This window comes from Carassius auratus, chromosome 21, assembly GCF_003368295.1.
Source record: "Carassius auratus strain Wakin chromosome 21, ASM336829v1, whole genome shotgun sequence".
Taxonomy (NCBI): domain Eukaryota; kingdom Metazoa; phylum Chordata; class Actinopteri; order Cypriniformes; family Cyprinidae; genus Carassius; species Carassius auratus.
The window spans coordinates 11,964,477-11,984,668 of NC_039263.1; the positions used below are offsets into that span (position 1 = coordinate 11,964,477).

The following is a 20,192-nucleotide window of genomic DNA, read 5'->3' on the forward strand; positions in this document are numbered from 1 at the left end:
ACTCCAACTCTCTGTTCTCAGATTATCATTATAATTTTTTTGTATTTTCTAATGTACAATGTATGAGTAACTAACCAATTATGGAAATATCTTATTTATTAGATGGTAAGTTTTGAGGTATTGGATTTTTAGTCTAATCATCTTGTATAATGAAAATATTTGAAAAATATTTGTATAATGAAAAAGGCATGGCACAAATGTTCGGATATTTTGAAAGTAAATAATAACAATAAAACACCTTCAGAAATGATTGGTTTTATTTTGTAGGGGCTGTTGGTTTCCGTCATCCACACTGAACACTGACAACATATTTCGAGAAACCACAATCCCTTTAAACCAGTGAATGATGTGCAGATTTCTTTTATATGACACTGAATCAGAAGATGAACTCTAGACTATTTATGATCCGAAAGTAGCACAGAGCATGTTTCCGTTTTAAAGTAAGTTGAGAAAGTGTGTTACATGTTGCGATTACATAAGCCCCACCCTCGCACAGCAAGTTCAGTCTTGTCAGCGCTTCCACATGCCTGTGTGGGAAGTGTGGGCTGCGGTCTGAATCCAAGTAGGAACAGAAATTTCTAATTAAAACTCTAATCAGAGTTGCCTTTGTTTAGAAGTGAACAGATAAAATAGAAGATCAGTGGGGAAAGGTAAAATACTGGATGTGTGTGAGGTTCTTCCTTCCTCCTACGTGTGAAAGGTTTTGTAATCATTAGCAGTGCCTTCTTTGTGCACCCTGCAGCCTTTTGTTCATTTCTGAAAGTTGCTGTGGCTCAGTGTGGACTGTGTGTCCCTCAGCACCAGCAGGCCGAGTCCATGCAGCTCATTTCCAGCAGCTCGGCCTCTACCTTCTCGGCATCGCCTGGGAAGCGTTCGACGAAGGATTGGATGAGTCCTGCAGCGCTGCCTTCATACTCAACCAGCTCCACAGCGTCATCTACAACAAACAGCAGCACTTTATGAACTTTTGTATATGTGTTGCTGTGTTACTATGCCTCTGATCATACGCAAATGGTAATTTTTCCGGGCATGGAGAAGGAGGGAGGCTAAACACGAACCTTTGATGTAGGTGTTAGCTTGGACAAACATCTTGCGAGCTTCCTTACGGAGCAGAACCGTCTCTCTGAGGCGCAGGAAATTGTGGGTGCCGTCAGCGGTCACCGCAGAGTAGCCTTCATACAAAGCCCTTCCTCCCTCCACGTCAGCTGTGGACTTGTGCAGCTTTAGAAAAAGAAAACCAGAATACAAACTCAGTGGTGACCCTGGAGCACAAAAACAGTCTTAAGTCGCATGGGTATATTTGTAGCAATAGCTAACAATACTTTGTTTGGTTCAAAATGATCGATTTTACTTTTATGACAAAAATCATTAGGATATTAAGTAAAGATCATGTTCCATGAAGAAATTTTGTATTTTTCCTACCGTAAATATATCAAAACCTAATTTTTTAATAGTAATATGCATTTCGAAGGATTAATTAGGACAACTTAAAGTGATTTTCTCAATATTTCAGGCTTCAGACTCCCAAGTTTTCACATAGTTGTATATCAGCCAAATGTTGTCCTATCCTAACAAACCACACATCAATGGAAAGCTTATTTATTAATTTGTGTATAAATCTGAGTTTTAAAAAAATGACCCTTATGACTGGTTTTGTGTTCCAGGGTCAAAACTTGTATTACTAAACATAACCATGGCTATTTGCAGAAGTATTTATGCAGAAGCTCATTTCTGTTCCCTATTAAAAAAAAAAAAAGTTAACTATGAGATGAAGTTCAATCTCTTAAGATTGTCATATTTATAATACATATTAATATATATATCATGTCTCACAATTCACAATTATGAGAAATAAAGTAGCACTGTGATAGTCACAGTGTGAAAACATTTATTCCTTGAAATAAGACAAACTGAAATAAAGCAAATAAAATAAACACATTTTATTTCCGCTGTTTGCCAAGGTAACATTTTCTCATTTTCAATAGGTTTCACTTGAATAAAATCAAAAATCTTAATATATAATAACAATAATAAAAAAACTACATAAACATTAAAAAGTAAACTAATATAAATTACAAAAAACTTTCTCAATATAAAGGATTCAAATGTAAATGGTAAATATAAATATTTGATCAAAATATTAACTATACTACATTACACTGATATGTAGTATATTATTTTAACAACAGACAGTGTATGTGGTGCAGTATTCAGTTGCGAGTTCTATTTGAACCCAGTAACATTCTGTACCTGCAGCTTACAGAGGAACCTCTGGATGGCGCTCTTTCCCACTGTGTGTATCTTGCTACGGTCGAGTGTTATGACCGCATCTGGCCGTCCGTCTGCCCCTGTACACTCCTTCAGACCAACCAGTCCCTCTCCAGCCTCCAGCAGAACCCGCAAAATCACAAACCGGGCCTGCATGTGTGCCTACGACAAGGAGATATAGGACAGTGTTAAGATCGGAAAACCATCAATGGCGAGAAACAATGATTTCTGCCCATTCCCACATCGCACCTGTCTCCAGCTCTTGCTCTCTGACGTGTAGAACTCCAGCCCCAGCAGGCCGGCACGCACCATGTTCAGCCAGTTCACATACACAACCTCCTCTGCTTCCTCCCCTTCATGCCCGAAAATACTGCCACACGCACAAATTGCTCAGCATCCATACCTTAATGAATGAATTCACGCAGAAGTGGCTGAAGTTCAGTGCCTCACCTGAGCACCTGCTTGTTGAGACACAGGTAGAGACCTACACACTCGGCTCGACACTCCTCATAAGACGAGGCAATGGTGGAGAACTTGCTGTCCCACGTCTCGCTACCCTTGTACCAGCTCGAGATCTGCAATCAAAAAGGACCGTTTTGGGACTGTCATCCACGATGCATAAAGCACAGTGAAATAAAAAAAATAATAAAAACCTCACCGGTTCTCCTGTTTCTGGATTCCGAACAGCAGATTGATCGAAGTTGAATTTTCCCTTATCATCCTGTTTCAATACAAACACATAAAAACAAATGGTGATACATTTGTATTGTCAGTGTTGATGATTACACAATTAGATTTCTTCATATAAAATCGACTTTTAAGTACATAAAGTCCAAAAGTCACACATATACAACAATGACTGTGCTTCACAACCTGAACAAAGAGCTTCCCGCTGCCATGACCCAGCAGCTCGTGGAGTCCCACCTGTACCTCAAACGAAGGACCCTTCCATTTGATGTACAGGTCCTACGGGAAGAAGCCACAGAGGACGAGTTATTACCACTCTGAGCCTCCGTTACAAATGTTAGATTCATTAGAAGCCCACAGACAGCAGTCTTAGGTCTTACTTTGTCACTCTCCTCAAGGAAGGTGAGCTTGTCTTTCTGTGTGGCATATGCAACTGCCAGCACATTGCCAAGTGACACGTTCTTGAAACCTTCTGTCTGTCTGATGTCGTCATCTACAGATAGAGAAATGGTAAAAAAAAATGAAACCTGACTGCATTTGGAAAAAAAGAAAATGTTGGATGAGAGGGCTTACAGTTTGGAATGTTGATTCCTGCAGGGATGCCGCTGCCGGCGAAGGTGAGGACATCCAGAGAGGTGAAGTCTGGCTTGAGGAAGCGGTCCTTCTCAAACGCTGGAGGCCAAGGCAGCTCTGGTAGTAAGACTTCAGCCGAGCTCACCAACTGAGCAAAGCGAGCGCTCATGGCCTTGTTCACCACAGCAACAAAACCTGATGGAGCAGATGGAGAGTGTGGAGGAGAGAAAGACATTGTGGTCATAATTGGGAATCTACGAATAGTTGTTTTAAGCAATTTGTGTGTCATTTACTCTTTTTCACTACAGTTTTTAAAGTTTGCGGTCAGTTTTGATGTTCAGCAAAGCTGCATTTGTTTGTGGGTCAAAGACGAAAAAGTGTTTAAGCACAAAAAAAAAAAAAGTGTAATACTGCTTTAAACTGTTCTAGTCCCCCCCAAAAAAAAGAAAAAGTTTTTCGTTTTATTTAATTGCAATTTTTTTTTTTTTTCTGAGCAAAAAATAAATATCATACATTTTGCCCTGATTTACAGAAGACACCCAGTAAAATGTCATTCAGTGTAAGAATCTTGTCAGGCATATTTAACACCAAAATCAATTTATGACATATTAAAAGACTAATTATTCACCCCAAATACTAATCAGTTGTAATTTTACATTTTTAACATTTGCCACTATCCTAGGTTTTGCCCATTTGTCAGTAAGAATTTTGTACTAATTAAAAAAAATCAAATTTAGTATGTTCCATTATTCATTTACATATTTTAATATGTACACGTCAGAATAAGCATGTTGTTAGAATTTTTTGCATAAATATTGTGTTACACTGAATGACAATGTAACATTATTTCAACCAAATTTTTACGTTTTATTCTCCATAAACTTTTTAGACATTTTACTTACATTTATGCTTTCTATGGACACAAAATCACTTTTGTACATTTTATCTTGATGCGGACATCTTAACGTCTTTGACCCTTGTTAAAAATACATAATGATGTGAAATATTTCAATTTATAATACATTTTTTCTATTTTAATGTATTTTAAAATGTCGTTTTATTCCTGTAATGGCAAAGTACACTTTCCAGAAACATATAATTGTGCTGCTTAATATTTTTATGGAAACTGTGATACTTTTTAAAAATTTTTTTTAAAAACATTAAACACACTCTAATTATTGAATTAAAAAATTAATAATTATAAAAAAAGTTTTAATGATCCCAAACTTTTAACTAGTAGGTTTTTTTTGCATGTTGGGGTTTCCACATGACATTGATTTGATGAACAAAGATTATAAATGAATAGTAACAATAAATAAATAAATAAATAACAGTCACGTCAAACTAATTAAGATTGTCTTTCAAGAAATTATTTTTTTAAAATGACGCATATTTTTGAAATTATGATATCATTTTGATCATTTCGATTTTATGTCTGCCAAAAAACAACATATTTTTAATTAGAAATAAAATCTAAAAATTATAGATGAGGTCTCCTGTATGTATGTACTGCATAATGCGTTTTTAAAGGGGGGGGGGGTGAAATGCTCGTTTTCACTTAATATCCTGTTAATCTTGAGTACCTATAGAGTAGTACTGCATCCTTCATAACTCCAAAAAGTCTTTAGTTTTATTATATTCATAAGAGAAAGATGGTCTGTACCGATTTTTCCCGGAAAAACACGACCGGCTGGAGGCGTGACGTGTGGGCGGAGCTAAAGAATCACTAGAGCCAGTAGGCTTTTTCATTGAGAGCATGTGGAAGCTGTGACACCGTGAGGGAAAAACCATCATCCAAAACAAACCATGGTTTACAGTCAGATTCAGCGTATATTTATGATCCAGAATCAGATCCCGAGGCTGAAACTGAACGAGAGCAGCAGCAGCAACGACTCGCTCCGAGCGGGGCTCGAACCCGGGTCTCCGGCATGGGAGGGGACGCATTAACAAGGAGGCAGAGATATTTTAAGCAGTTTTACTCAACACACGATCGAGACCCTTTTTCGTTGTGATTGCATCATCCTTAAGAAATAAACGATACGCAAATCCGGTGTCAAACTGGGCCTTGTTTGTAAAACAAACACAAACACAAACACAACTCCGTTGATGCTCTGTAAAAATAAACTCCATCCACTGGTCCCTTAATGCTGTTTTTTTTTGGTAATCTGTGAAGGGTTGTCTTGCCCTGGCACCCAAAGACACACTTCTTTTGTGACTTTTCGCGACGTTCTCGCTCTGATCAGTGAATCGCTCTGATCAGTGAAATGTCTGTGCTCAGCCTCGCTATACGGGAGCGCGCGTTCTTCTGGCAAACGTGCCCTAGGACCCATATAAGGAAATTCCACTCCATCTAACGTCACACAGAGCCATACTCGAAAAAAACTTCCCGAAACTTGTGACAAACCGGAAGGAGTATTTTGGGAATAAAAATACTCCTTCAAACGTACAACTTAATTTTTGAAACTTTGTCCATGTTTAGCATGGGAATCCAACTCTTTAACAGTGTAAAAAACTCAGTATGCATGAAATAGCATTTCACCCCCCCTTTAAATAAGTCTGGGCAAAACAATAGATATAAAAATATTTGAGCTCACCTTCAAATTCACCCCTTGAGCCAAATGGATCTCTGTAGCTCTCAATAAAACCAATGTAACTGTATAAAAATGAAAACAATACGAAAAAAAAGAGAATAAGCTTAGAATATACAAGCATAGCTCAACAATAAAACCAAACATTTAGGCTTATGTTGAGAATTTGCTCTGTTAAATATAGGTCAGTCACCTCTCCACAATAGGTCCTTTGTCTTTGATCCAATAGCGGGAGCCTTCTTTATGGGCTTCCACTGAGCCACAGGTGAAACTGCGGATGTACTCCTCCAGCATCCTCTTCTGGTTGTCATTCGCTGCATAATCCTAAAACATAATCCTTTTTTACTCATGCTTTAAAAGGTCATCGATTGCATCTCACACCCAAAAGTACCAGTGAATCAGTGTTTTTGTTTTTTAGGTTGAATGTTGTCATACCTTGGCTTTTTCCAAGTTCTGACACACTTTCTCCATAAGAAAGGCATAATCGCCTTTCTTAACAGAGAACACAGCATCCTCAAATTCATGTTTGCCACAACAAACTTCACTCTTTCCCTCAACAGCACAGTTATCTGCAGAAGGGAGGGAAATAAAGGCAATGAGAAAATAGTCAAGAGAAGGAAAAAATTAAATGAAGAATAAAAGATTGAAATGAAAAGTTATTTCAATCAAACTGGATTTAAACTGCCCTGTATACTCACCCTTCTCGGCAGACGCTAAACGCACCTCATAGCACCGTTTCCCATCGATTTCAGTCTTGAACAGACGGGTGTTGTAGGCACTCAGGTTCTGCAAGGATGATTAGGTACTGCTAAATTAGTATACTAGAAAGAGCTGCTGTCAGCAAACATACAACAAAATAATGGCTCACATGGTAAATGGGCAAAAATATTTTTCAGGGGTTCGGAAATGTATATATATATATATATATATATATATATATATATATATATATATATATATATATATATATATAATAATAATTAATAGAAGCTCAAATGTGTGACCTCCTGGGTTAACCATTTTTGATGCTACATTAAATAATTACACTTTCATTTTGGGTGGACTATTCATGATACATAATGTTCCATTTTTGTATTGCAATATATATTGTGCATGATATATTTTTACACCCCTAGTTAATACTGAAAATTAACCGATTAATTATTTGTGCAGTTACCGCTGTGGCAACCCCTAATGAGAGCAACTGAAGCAGAGAGATAATACTCTATTTGTGTCATATTAATTCATTCTCTCACGTGTGCACTGTACCTTGGAGTCCAGAAATTTCTGGGCAAACTCTGCGTCTTCTAAGCAGCAGTTCCCTGAGAAGTATGCCGAGATCCCCTAAGAGAAAGGCATTATTAGATAAAACACCAACCCGAGTCTGAGCTGTCCAAAAGTCATTTTGTATGATTTTATTTCTTTTACCTTCTCACCCAGGCCGAGCTGTTTCTGCTTGTCTTCCAGGGAGTAGAGGGACTCAGAGCAGCAGCCCCACAGTCTCTCCATGTCACCGGGGCTCTGTTTAAAGGCCAGACTCTCCCACACCAGAGCCTTGAACTTCTCCTGCACATTAAAGTAAGCAGAATTCATCAAACACTAAAAGCTTTGGGATTTAGCATTAAATTCTGATAGAGCACACGGGGGACATATTTGACCTTTGGTAGGTTGGGGATGAATTTGGTGTCCCCGAATGACTTGTAGTTCCCCATGTTTGCATAAAGCCCAGCAGCATATACGAGAAAGGCCTGGAAACAGATATTACATTGTTATGACAAATGGACACAGCAGTGATGTTAACTTTGGTGTTGGTAACAGGTTCTTCACCTGATACTCCTCTGCGCTCAGTCCAGCTGCAGTCGCTGCTGTCTCCAGCTGCTGTGGCGCCTGAGCACGGAACATTTTTTGCAGTAGTACGTAGATGTTGGCAGACTCGGGAGACGTCTGGATCAGCACGATCAGGCCACCGTACCAGGACGCCCGAGAGAGGTAGTGTGCATACAGTTGCTCTTTGGGAGACAAGAGCTTGAAAGCTTCCCGGCAGTCCAGAGCAGAGATCCCAATGTCATTTGGGAGGTAATACTGAGAATCCACCATTTCAGATTTTAGGCAGCTTGATCGCTATCAACTGAAAAATCACAACAACAAAAAAATCAGACACTTATTGAATATCTCACTATGCAAAAGCAGAAAATAGCCTGATTATTATTGGTGATACACATATAAACTCTACATACACCGCTAACACAAGCCAGTAACGTTAGATGAGTAGATACTTTTAATATTTCAAAATGTAAACATACAGCGTCAGAAGTGTGGCTTAAAAGGCTGAAATGTGAATCAGCACTGACAAAGGGAGTTTCTCTTTCACTTCTGGGACTTGAGCTAATACTGTTAGCACACTTGATAGTGCAGGAAATCAGACAATGAAATCCCGTTCATCTGTACGTTACCATGCAAACATATGAGCGATAATTCACTATCCGCTTATATTATCATATATAATAGCGAAAGTAGGGTTTCTCTTTAAGCGATAAACAAGATATTATTAATAACATATTATATAACTTCTACCTTAATTGTGCGTTTAGTCCTGTCAAAATGAGCACAAGCTTCCGAATATACTTCCGTTACTCATTCAATTGGATGACCCGCCCCTCAGCCAATCAGACGACGGGAAAGATAACCGACTGGTGTGAGAACCAATAGGAACAGCAGGTGAAAAGGTTTCTGGTTGCAAATGAAATAGTAGTTTTGTCAAAAGCAAATTTAGGAGGGTATTTTTTTTTGTGTGTGTGTTTGTGTAAAAATTTAAACATTCAAATGTAAGTTTAATATAAAGAAAGCATCGATATAGATGATTTCTGGCATTAGTGGACTGGACTTTTTGCTAATGTTGTTGAAAAGAACGTTTATTGTTTATCACTTGAGTAGCCTATACTTATGTGGAATTCATTTCCCTGCACTCTAAAATAAACTTTCTGTCAACAGGAAATTGTCTATTTGCATGTTCTGAACAGCATCTGGACCACCCAGGATCATGTGTTTGTTGTGCAGCTGAGGGTTTGATTCTCGAGAGTCGCAGATGGGAACAGGTCAACATGCCTGCTCTTTGTAAGGTGTGAAATAAATAGTCCAGCCCAAATTGTAATAGTTAAAAGTTAAATCCATTACAAATCAATCAGTCAGTAAATTTATCGTTTAAACCATTAACTATTTTACCACAATGAGTCAAGTAAATAAACTTAGTGATAAACAAGTAGTATTTTTCACACAAGTGTGAAATACTTTTTGGAATAAAATTTTGTCCCCCACTATTTTTATAGTATTTTATCTTAAAAACTGAGCATAACTTCCAAACATTCAAATTAGTGCAGTGTTTATTCCGGTCCTGGAAGTTTGGCACACTTCTCAAGGGTGGGAATGTTAATCAATGTGGAGTCTGGGGCTCCGGGCATCAAGATGATCCTAGTGGCGCCAGATGAGAAGATAGTAAGCTCTTTTTTGGAGTTCAAGCACCTGTAGATGAACCGTTCCTGGCTTTATTACACATTACACTGGCCTCAGCTTTTCTCTTTTCTTGGATGGCTGATCTCAGAGAGACGCAATGCAAAATGCAAAACTTTTAGTTTCTTTTTCTGTTTAGTGAGATAATGTACATGTGTTTAAAATGAATATAAGCAGATTAAAGAGTGAAAATTATTTTTTGATTTAGATGGTGGTGACAAACACAAAATAATTGTTTTGTAGACTTTACATCCATATATATTTAATAGTCTCACCAGCGTGTGTTATCTCAGCCAACAAAGATGTGTTTAGCGCAAGCCAATCACAGAAAGCAAATGTCAATAAATCACATAGATCCAACAGGTCACTGGGACGGCACATTGATTGCTGCCTGCGTGTTCATTCTCTTTACTAGAGGAGGAGAACAGAGCAAGGAAATTATTCCTTTTCCCATTTTTACATTTGATTTGAATTTCTTTACAGATGCCTGTGATTCCAGCACTGTTCTGTGCCACCCAAAATTAGCTTTGATCAAAAACGGATGCATGTTTCTGCATTTCAGAGATAAAGTGAAGTGGGACAGACGTGAAAATGAAGATCTCCTCTGCAGTGATACCACCTATGAAATGTATCCTTACAGATATGTTTGGGCTTCGAACAATGGAGTACTATTACAAGCCCAGACTCAAACATGCCTTTCAGCGATCCACGTGGGGAATGGCTAACTTTAAGGTAATGTTTCAAGCATATTGAGACAACAGATTTGTTATTTTTGTCATTTGATTTAGGTGTTAAAACTACTTACTCTTTGCTTCATACGTTCACTAGATTTTAAATGGCTCTACTTGCAAGATCTCTGCATGAATTTTTTTATTTTTATTACTGGATTATGTAATGTGTTGGTCTGTAGCCAGTGCCACAACCTCTTGACACTATCTGTATTTGTATGATAGTGGCAATTATGATTTTATCTTAGTTACCTCAAGTTCACAGGAATTAAGAAAATATAATGTATGTTTTCATTGCTATAAATTAACGTAGAATACACTCTTTTTTTAAAGTGGTTGTACTTTTCTGGAATCCGGAGTGGCGGTTATTATTCAAAACCAAATGATTATCTACCAGATCTGAGTTCTCAGAAAAGTAAAAGACCATCTTGTTTTGACAGATGTAAACCTATGGGTGATTAATGGCCAACTGTCACATGGAACATGAGGGGAGGGTCTAAAGGCCTCTAAAGAGAAAGTGGTTATAAACATGAACGTGCCCAGAGATTACTCTTATCCAGTTATCTGTGAGTATGTCAGTTGCTCATTTTTTTGAACATACATCACCTGGTTACATGCCTGACATGAACACATGATCACTTTGAGTCATCTTACATTTTAAAATGACTTCAAAACATTTGGAAATGGTCAGGGATCAATTGAGTGACGAGTGCCATGGAAAAGCTAGAAGAAAGCACATATTTATTGAGCGGAAAAAAAGGAGGTGAGTACAACTAAACCTAGTTAATGATAGTAACATGGAAATACAAAACAAATACTGTCTGCCATTGTTTGGAATATCATTCATTGCTGATTTCATTGAAGCTGCATTAAGAATGATATATAAACAGTGCCACTGAATGCATTAGAACTATTCTGAGGATTTGGGACAAAACAAACATACTAAATGTTTAAATTACATTAACTCAATTTAATCAGAAGAAAATAAAAACATAAAATGCTTAAATTGGGAACTTTTCGGTGGCATGCAAAATCCTTGCTATCGTGCCATTTAGTATGTTTGCAAATGACTAAAATTTTCAGATAATGCCCTAACAGCAAATCAGCCATTTGCAAAAAAGCACTATGCAAAAGTTATTTTTTTTTTACCAAAAACTAAACCTAGTCCATGAGAAATGCAAATATTTTTCTACAAAACAAATATTGCATCTAGACACTCTATACATTTTGAGTCTGCTGTGTGGAAAGATATACCAAATAACTGAATGAATAAGATGTTATTTGAAATATCATCCATTGCTTATTCCACTGAAGCTGAATTTACAATGAATTCGTTTTTTTTTTTTTTTTTTTTTTTGTGAATAGTGCCAGTACATTCTTCAGAACTAAACGGAGAAGCTGGGACCAAATGCACATATAACATTTCAATTTTAACTAATTTGACTGTTTTTAATTGTTAGTCAAAATGGTTAATAGGTGAAACAAGCATTTTTATCAAATACATTTACATTTTTCTATTAACATGCCTTTTGCATATTAGTGCCATTTTGCAATGCCTAAAATATTCAGACTCAAACAACAAAATGTGTATTTGCAAAAAGGCATGATGCGGAGAAATGTTGACAATTATTTGCATGCCACCATATATTCCCTAACTATTTTTTTACCTAAAAGTCTCTTCAGTTTTAAGAATTTTTTGTTATTCTTGTTAAATAATTGTATAGATTCATGATGCTAAAATCAGCAGTTGTTTTACCTTTGTTTGTTTACATTTTCAGGCAAAAAAAAAAAGGAGATTAGAAAAAGTGAATGTAAAAAGCATTTCAATGCACGTGGGGATGTATTCTCAGAAGGCATGACATTTGTATCAGAAGCTGCAGGCAACTACGCTTGGCAGTGATAAGCCAAAGTGACGCAGTCATGACGTCTCTTTTTCCATCAGTACTGGTGCTGCCCTCTGTCTGCAGAATCTTTCGTTCTCAGAATGACGCGTGTAAAGAATCAGGCCAACAGCACTATGCACATACAACCATAACAATGGCATTTAAAGAATTTGCATCTTTATGGGAAGACTAGTCCATGAAACATTTAAATGCAAATGTTGTTTGTACAAAATGCAACTATGATTTCTAAATCTGCCATGCTAAAAAGATATAGCAAAGAACTGATACAGCAAAACAACTTAATCTTTTCTGGTTATTAAAATTCTCTGACTTTAACTACAGGGTTTGCACAGAATGGAGAAAAGCACATTCCCGTTTGGCAGCACAGAGCAGGAGGAGAAAGGAGAGTCAGCTGTTCAAGGAGTTAACTGCTCTTCTGCCTCTGGACCCCAGTACGGATGGTCAGCGAGACAAAGCTTCAGTCATACGTCTCACAGTCGCTTACCTGCACCTGAGGGATCTTATGAACACCTGTGCACTGTCCATGATGACTCAGTCATCTCCTCCTTCACCAGGTAGAAAGAGAATGGGGTTAAAAATAGAAAAGGGGTCAAAAGAAAGCAAGTTTTCTAAAGGCTGTTGTGATTGTAGGAGTATCGGCTAAATCTCATGAAAGGGAGTTGCTAGATTCTGCCTTCGGAGGGTTTGTGCTTTTGTTGTCTTTGAATGGCAAGGTCATCTTCACCACTAAGGGCATAACTACACACACTGGAATTAACCAGGTGATAACACTAAAACGAAATCAAGTGCATGTCATTTTACTGCCACTTTTAGGTAATCTCAGATGCTTTTTCTTCTAGATGGATTTGATCGGAAGGAGTTTGTTGGAGTTCTTGCATCCATGTGATCAGATGGAGGTCAAAGACCTTCTCACGAGACTGATCGGTGAGCGCTTCTTGCTGAAAAGACGCAAAACTCTGACCTCAAATATCATATATTTGTGCCATCTGGTTTACGATCAGGAATGTTTCAGGCAACCGAGGACAGCAAGAATGTGAGGTGTTCCTCCGAATTAAAAGTGTGATGAACCAGAAGCTGACTCCTTGGAAAGTAAGAATCTACTGTTGTCTTTCCGTTATTCACAAAAGAGCACACAATCTTCATTGTTTTCACATCTCTGCTTTCGCTGTCTGAAGATTATTCAGTGTACTGGAAAGAAAAAGTCATCTTCCACACCTGGATCCAGTTGTCTAGTCCTTCAGTGCAGGGTTCTGCCCATGCAAGACGTCACTGAACTGAATGCAGCACTGAATATAAGTACATTCATGAGCGTACACAGCCCAGACATGAAGTTCACCTACTGCCACTCAAGGTATGAGCTTATATATGCATCTTACAAGTGCAAAAAGCTAAATGTTTTCACCTTTATATCTGAAGCTCTTTTTTGGTTTAGGGTTGTGAAGTTGACTGGCTTTCATGACACAGAGCTGTTGGGCCAATCTGTGTACCAGTACTATCATCCATCTGACTGCCAGAAAATCCACAGGGCACACGTTTACTGTAAGAGGGATATCTTGTCATCTGTTTTCTGCTTTGTATTTCCTTGTTTTATCGTGGCTTATGTGTTTAAAAAAACACTCAATTTCATTCGAAACCAGCATGACCTTGTTATTTCAAAGATATTGGAAATCTTATGAAGTCAAGATTTTTGTTTTTATTTTATGGTACAGTGTTTTCCAAGGGTCAGGTGTCGACTGGTAAATATCGGCTGCTGCACGGACATGGTGGCTATGTGTGGGCAGAAACAGACGCGTCATTGGTGTGCAACAGTCGTACTGGTGTGCCAGAGAGTGTCGTCTGCATCAATTACATTCTTAGGTTAGAAAATTAGCACTTGCAATCCCGAGGTCAAGGGTTCATTTTCAAGGAAGTGTGATTTTTGTCAAATTTGTACTATTGTAGTGGAGTGGAGCAGCCCGATTTGACATATTTGCTGAAGCAGACAGAACAACTTCTGAAACCACATGACTTCCTTCTCAAAGAATCCAATCCTGCTGCTTTTCCACTTGTCACCAAATCAGATGAGTGCAACAGTCCTACAAGAGCTTTAAACCAAAGAGGTAAAATCAACATGTGAAAATGTGACAGGATATGGTGTTTCAAATATTAAAACCATAAAAATGAATTTAGTTTTTTTCTCAGAAAGTGACATGCAGGAAGTTCATGACTGTACAGAGATCACACATAACACAGAAGAGTGCTGCAATTTCAATTGTGTGAGTACTTGTGGTATCAGATGCCAATACCATAGTATTTATAGAAATAAACCATGCGAATGAATTATTACTGTACTCATAGACCAAACAGATTTACACTGCTGTTCAAATATTTGGCAGTGTAAGATACTTTAATGTTACAAAAAGGCTCTTTTATTTGATGAAAAAATACAGTAAGAACAGTGATATTGTACAATTATTTCAACGTAAAATAACTTTTTCCTTTTAAATATTTTTATGTAATTTTATATATAAAATGTCATTTATTTCTTTGACAGCAAATCTGAATTTTCATCAGTCATTGCTCCAGGCTTTAATGTCACAATCCTTTCTAATTTGCTGATTTAGTGCTCAAGAACCATTTATTACTATTGTCAGTTTTTAAAACAGTCAGTCAGTAACACTGTCACAGTGTCTGGGTTGTTGTTCCCCGGGGTTCCACTAGATGTCCTCCTTCTCACGGTGTCTGTCCCAGATCACTTCCTGTTCCCTTATATGGTCACCTTCCTCCTTGTTGCGTAATTGATTGTTCCCCCCACCTGTCTCCTGTTTCCCCATTATCCTTCTGTGTATAAATACCCAGTCTGTCTTAGTCTGTGTGACGGAGTCCTTGTTTAATGTTATGTTATTTCATGCCCGTCATTCTTGCCTTGCCTTGCCTTGCCTTGCCTTGCCTTGCCTTGCCTTGCCTTGCCTTGCCTTGCCTTGCCTTGCCTTGCCTTGCCTTGCCTTGCCTTGCCTTGCCTTGCCTTGCCTTGCCTTCGTGTCTTGTTTATGTCTGTTTTGATCTTCTGGTTTTGACCTTGCCTGGACTGTTTATCCCTTTGGATTATCCCTAATAAACGACGTACCTGCAAATTGGTTCCTTCTCCTGTGTTTCCCATAAAACAAACGTGACAGAAGGACTCCGTCAACGTAGGAACCAGTGGTATGTCACTTTTCCGTTCCCCAGCCAAGATGGCGGAGAGGCGGGTCAAGTATCTTCAGTTGACCGCCCTCCGTCAAGAGGGCAACGAAGTGGGTGCCCTGGCTCAAGTGTTCTGGTCCCTGGCTGAAGGCATGGGATACAATGATGCGGCCCTTAAAGACCACTTCAATGGCGGGCTGGATGATCCAGTGCCTCAGGAAGAGATGGCGCAGTTGGAGACGCTGGAGTTCTGGGAATTCGTGCGCTACCTGCAGTTTCGGTGTCGGTGTGATGCCCCAGCCACTCCTGTCTCTTCCGGCAGGGTGGTCGTCAGCCCAGCACCACTGCCCAGGAAGGCCGTCAGCCCAGCGCCACAGTACAAGATGGCCGCTAACCCAGTTCCAATGCCCAAATTGGCCACCAGTCCAGCGCCACAGTACAAGATGGCCGCCAGTCCAGCGCCACAACACAAAATGGCCGCCAGCCCAGTGCCACAGCACGAGATGGCCACCAGCCCAGCGCCACAGTACAAGATGGCCGATAACCCGGCGCCAATGCCCAAATTGGCCACCGGTCCAGCGCCTCAGTACAAGAGGGCCGCCAGCCCAGCGCCACAACACAAGATGGCCGCCAGCCCAGCGCCACAGCACAAGATGGCCGCCAGCCCAGCGCCACAGCACAAGATGGCTGCCAGCCCAGCGCCACAGCAAAAGATGGCCGCCAGCCCAGCGCCACAGCACAAGATGGCCGACTCAAAGCCTGAGTCTCCAGATAAGGTGCCCGATGCTGTTCCGGAGGCCGAGGCGGTGCCCGATGCTGTTCCGGAGGCCGAGGCGGTGCCCGATGCTGTTCCGGAGGCCGAGGCGGTTCCCGTTGCTGTTCCGGAGGCCGAGGCGGTGCCCGACGCTGTTCCAGAGGCCGAGGTGGCACCCGATGCCGAGGCTGTTCCGGAGGCCGAGGTGGTGTCCGAGGTCGAGGCAGTGGCCGTTGCTGTTCTGGAGGCCGAGGCGGTGCTCGATCCTGTTCTGGAGGCCGAGGCGGTGCCCGAGGCTGTTCCCATTGCAGTTACCGAGGCGGTGCCAGAGGCTGTTCCGGAGGTCGAGGCGGTGCCCGACGCTGTTCCAGAGGCCGAGGTGGCACCCGATGCCGAGGCAGCGCCCGATGCCGAGTCGGTGCTCGATGCTGTTCCGGAGGCCGAGGAGGTGCCCGAGGCCGAGGCGGTGCCCGAGGCTGTTCTGGAGGTCGAGGCGGTGCCCGAGGCTGTTCCGGATGCCGAGGCGGTGCCTGATGCCGAGGCGGTGCCCGAGGCTGTTCCAGAGGCCGAGACGGTGCTCGAGGCCGTTACCGAGGTGGTGTCCGAGGCCGTTCCAGAGGCAGTGCCCGAAGCCAAGGCAACTCAGGTCTTCACAGACAATCCAGAGTCTATTCGGAGTTCCGTGGACTCTCCGGAGTCGGGTCAGGTTCCGGTGGAATCTCAGGAATCGAGTCGGGTGCCAGTGGACCCTCCAGAGCCAAGTCAAGTCACTGGATGGTCTGCTGCTCCATTCTGGGGGACTCCTGTCTCGACCACAAGGCTGTGGTGGTCTTCCGCTCCGCCCTGGAGGGTTTTGACTTTGACCACAAGGTCGTGGTGGTCTTCCGCTCCACCCGGATGGGCGCCTCAACAGGTCCTTCATGGATTTCTGTGTGTTGTTTTTGGTTCCTGTTATGTTTCTGTCTGTTCCCCTCAGTTAGTCTGGCCCTCCGTCCCTCCGTCCCTCCCCCTGTACCTCCTCCGGTCCTCCTCCCTCCTGGTCTCCCTGTTTTATGTTTACATTTCTGGTGTTTGTCCCCCATGTGTTCCTTTTCTGGCCCTCCGTCCCTCCCCCTGAGCCTCCACCTGTCCGCCTCCCTCCTGGTCTCTGTGTTGTGTTTTGTCTTGGACCGTCTGGGAGCCGCTCCGTAGAGGGGGGGTACTGTCACAGTGTCTGGGTTGTTGTTCCCCGGGGTTCCACTAGATGTCCTCCTTCTCACGGTGTCTGTCCCAGATCACTTCCTGTTCCCTTATATGGTCACCTTCCTCCTTGTTGCGTAATTGATTGTTCCCCCCACCTGTCTCCTGTTTCCAAATTATCCTTCTGTGTATAAATACCCAGTCTGTCTTAGTCTGTGTGACGGAGTCCTTGTTTAATGTTATGTTATTTCAATGTTATGTGATTTCATTCTTGCCTTGCCTTGCCTTGTGTTCGTGTCTTGTTTTTGTCTGTTTTGATCTTCTGGTTTTGACCCTGCCTGGACTGGGACTTTTGATAATCCCTTTGGATTATCCCTAATAAACGACATACCTGCAAATTGGTTCCTTCTCCTGTGTTTCCCATAACACTAACGTGACAAACACGTATTGACCCATTCATATTTCTGAAAAACCTTCCTGTGTGCTGTGCTTTACTGTAGGATCTGTGTGAGTTAGACTTGGACAGTCTGGCTCCATACATTCCAATGCACGGAGAAGACTTCTTGCTAACTCCCGTTTTCGAGGGGACAGAGGACAGCGCTCAATCGTTCAATAGTCCACATCAAAAACTGGACCCTCGGCTGCAAAATTCAGAGGGAACAGTCTTTCATCCTTTAAAGAGACTTACACATACCAAACAAAGTGTCAGTCATTATTTTTTCACAAACAGGTGCGTCTTATAAGAAAGTTAATTTCCTATTTTACAGTAATGCTTATTTTTCATTTTGCAAACCATTAACAAACACCATATGATTATTTTGTTGTAGAAACAACGATACTGACCTGATATCAACACAGCAGTGGAATGAGAGTCTAGATCCTGTGAACAGAAACTCAAAGGTACTCTGCACATGTGCATACATAATATCTTTATATTTCTTACAGTTCTGTAACACCTCTGCTCCTCCAATTTAATTGGACCATTGTACTGTCAATTGACTCAGCAGAGACTTTATGGAACTATTTCCCAATCTGTACAAAATAAATCCAAATTTCTGTCATGAAATTCTAGATGGCACAGTCTGATAGGTCTAACTCAGTCTGACATAAGGACATCTTTATTACATCCCGCAGCTGATTGGTTCTTTTTGTATTATCAACCAATGAGCTTGCTGCTCAACATTCAAAGTAGCAGTTGCAGAGCATTTTAGAAACCATCCACCATCCCCAGCTCCACCTGTACAGATCCTCTACGGGATTATTTCCTGTATGCTATGTATTGGGGTTTTCATATATGATATAGCTGGAGCAGCAGTATTTCTTACACGTTCACAGCAGAATGTTGTGGACATAAAGCATAAATATATGAATGAATAAATATTAAAAGAGTATTTTGGAGGTGAACAAGCCCTGAAAATACATTGGAAATACAATAAGTTGGCATTAAGTAACTGGACTCATTTCCTCTTCCAGGTTTATAATTATAAACAGAATAATTATCAACGCTTCTCTACTCAGGGTGAGACATATCTTTGGAGGGAGGATGCACTTAAAGTTTTGCAACGTCCCAACAGAACACACTGGACTTTTGGTAAGCGATTGGTTCCAGACTATGCTTTCTCATATTACATTTCTGTTTTTACATTTTCTGCTTTTCTTCTAGATGGATCAACACCAAGGCTATATGGCGGAGACCCAAATACTCTTGGAATTAAGTTCAGATCGCTTCCAGAGAATCCCAGGTGTCATCCTCAGAACAGAAGATACCGTGCTGATGTAAAAGCGTTCCCAGCACCATTGACACTGCCTGTGCTGAGCGGCTGGGAGTGTGAGGTCAATGCGCCTCTTGACCCCACATCATATTTGCTCCAAGGGACAGAAATTATAGCTGTTTTGGACCAAGTTGCCTCAAGTGTGCCTTGGTGCTGATACAAAACAAAATGCAACACTAAAAATGTGCATTGGAATACAATTTATCACTTACATGCACTTGGTCTTTAATGCATCTTTATAATAACAGCACTTGCCAGTAGTCAACACCAGCAAGCATTGCCTTAAAGAGTACATTACTAAAACCTGTGTGATTGTGGTAAAGTCTGTAAAATTGTATTAATCTAATATTAGGCTTTTGCACTTCCTTCAGAGGTTATGGTGTTAAGGCCCATCTTCTGCCATTGCTGTGTTGCATTTTTAAAATATTCTAGAAACCTTTATGAAAAAAACAAGGATTTATTGTTTGCATTGTCACATTTATGTCTCGATTCACTTTTTTTACTTTTAAAACTTTTTAATATGACGTCAGAGTGTGTTTGGCGCTCTTAATTGTTCCCTTAACATCTGGTTTAAATTTTATTACATGGTATATTATTAATATACCAACTAATAGTTGGTACATAGTAGTTTCATGCAAATTTAATAAAGTTTTAAAGTTGTGTTCTAACAGAGCGTCATCTGAATGGTGTGCACTCACATGAGATTAAGACTTTACTCATCATTTTCCATAAAAAGTATTTTAATTCTACATAGTGCAGGTCAAGTGTGTTTCGTCATGTTGAAATGACACTGTTGAACGCCTTTTTAGATAGACAATTAATGTTCTTTTCTAGTGGACACAATGAGAGAATCAGCACCTGCATGGTCAAAAAGAATCAGAAAAGGTTTGAAGCTTATTTTTCTGTTGGACAGATAAGCAAATTCTCTGTGTAGTCCACTGTCTAAAACTCACTAGTATCAATTGAGTAAAACTCATTGTTAAATGGTTAAATGGCAATGCAGCATCTAATATCATTGTGATACTTGGTACTTACAGTACTGGTAGGGCCAAAAACAGAGGTGCAAATGC

At 40.4% G+C, this 20,192-nt stretch overlaps 2 protein-coding genes across 7 annotated transcripts; one reads left to right on the forward strand and one right to left on the reverse strand.

Annotated features, from left to right (window-relative positions):
• Positions 1-237: 237 nt before the first annotated feature.
• LOC113038500 (dipeptidyl peptidase 3-like) lies at positions 238-8,778 on the reverse strand. 2 transcript variants are annotated; one of them, XM_026195973.1, is made up of 18 exons: positions 8,691-8,778; positions 7,944-8,244; positions 7,775-7,864; positions 7,545-7,682; positions 7,386-7,460; positions 6,815-6,902; positions 6,552-6,685; positions 6,310-6,440; positions 6,123-6,181; positions 3,529-3,723; positions 3,336-3,448; positions 3,142-3,234; positions 2,927-2,989; positions 2,719-2,843; positions 2,518-2,638; positions 2,251-2,430; positions 1,059-1,221; positions 238-937 (listed from the first exon to the last, which is right to left on the reverse strand). In XM_026195973.1, exons 2-18 carry the CDS (start codon positions 8,211-8,213, stop codon positions 795-797), a joined length of 2,181 nt encoding a protein of 726 aa, XP_026051758.1. In that variant the 5' UTR covers positions 8,214-8,244; positions 8,691-8,778; the 3' UTR covers positions 238-794. The 2 variants fall into 2 exon arrangements, with proteins under 2 accessions (XP_026051758.1, XP_026051759.1); XM_026195974.1 differs by lacking the exon at positions 8,691-8,778 and adding an exon at positions 8,420-8,566.
• Positions 8,779-10,191: 1,413 nt separating this feature from the next.
• On the forward strand, positions 10,192-19,790 carry hif1al2 (hypoxia inducible factor 1 subunit alpha, like 2). Of its 5 annotated transcripts, none has more exons than XM_026195977.1 (15): positions 10,192-10,355; positions 10,792-11,114; positions 12,577-12,809; positions 12,886-13,016; positions 13,095-13,179; positions 13,268-13,344; positions 13,431-13,606; positions 13,688-13,794; positions 13,965-14,112; positions 14,197-14,354; positions 14,425-14,510; positions 17,851-18,080; positions 18,178-18,250; positions 18,824-18,941; positions 19,014-19,790. In XM_026195977.1, exons 2-15 carry the CDS (start codon positions 11,014-11,016, stop codon positions 19,277-19,279), a joined length of 1,989 nt encoding a protein of 662 aa, XP_026051762.1. In that variant the 5' UTR covers positions 10,192-10,355; positions 10,792-11,013; the 3' UTR covers positions 19,280-19,790. The 5 variants fall into 5 exon arrangements, with proteins under 5 accessions (XP_026051762.1, XP_026051764.1, XP_026051765.1 ...); XM_026195979.1 differs by having other exon boundaries at positions 18,869-18,941; XM_026195980.1 differs by having other exon boundaries at positions 10,792-10,917.
• Positions 19,791-20,192: the final 402 nt, after the last annotated feature.

Coding starts and splice junctions, on each gene's coding strand:
- LOC113038500 (XM_026195973.1), bottom strand. CDS start 8,213: ATGGTGGATTCTCAGTATTACCTCCCAAATGACATTGGGATCTCTGCT. Junction 7,461..7,544: donor AGCTCGGCCTGGGTGAGAAG/GTAAAAGAAATA, acceptor CCTTTCTCTTAG/GGGATCTCGGCATACTTCTC. Junction 938..1,058: donor AGCTAACACCTACATCAAAG/GTTCGTGTTTAG, acceptor TGTTTGTTGTAG/ATGACGCTGTGGAGCTGGTT.
- hif1al2 (XM_026195977.1), top strand. CDS start 11,014: ATGACTTCAAAACATTTGGAAATGGTCAGGGATCAATTGAGTGACGAG. Junction 14,113..14,196: donor TGCATCAATTACATTCTTAG/GTTAGAAAATTA, acceptor GTACTATTGTAG/TGGAGTGGAGCAGCCCGATT. Junction 18,251..18,823: donor CTGTGAACAGAAACTCAAAG/GTACTCTGCACA, acceptor TTCCTCTTCCAG/GTTTATAATTATAAACAGAA.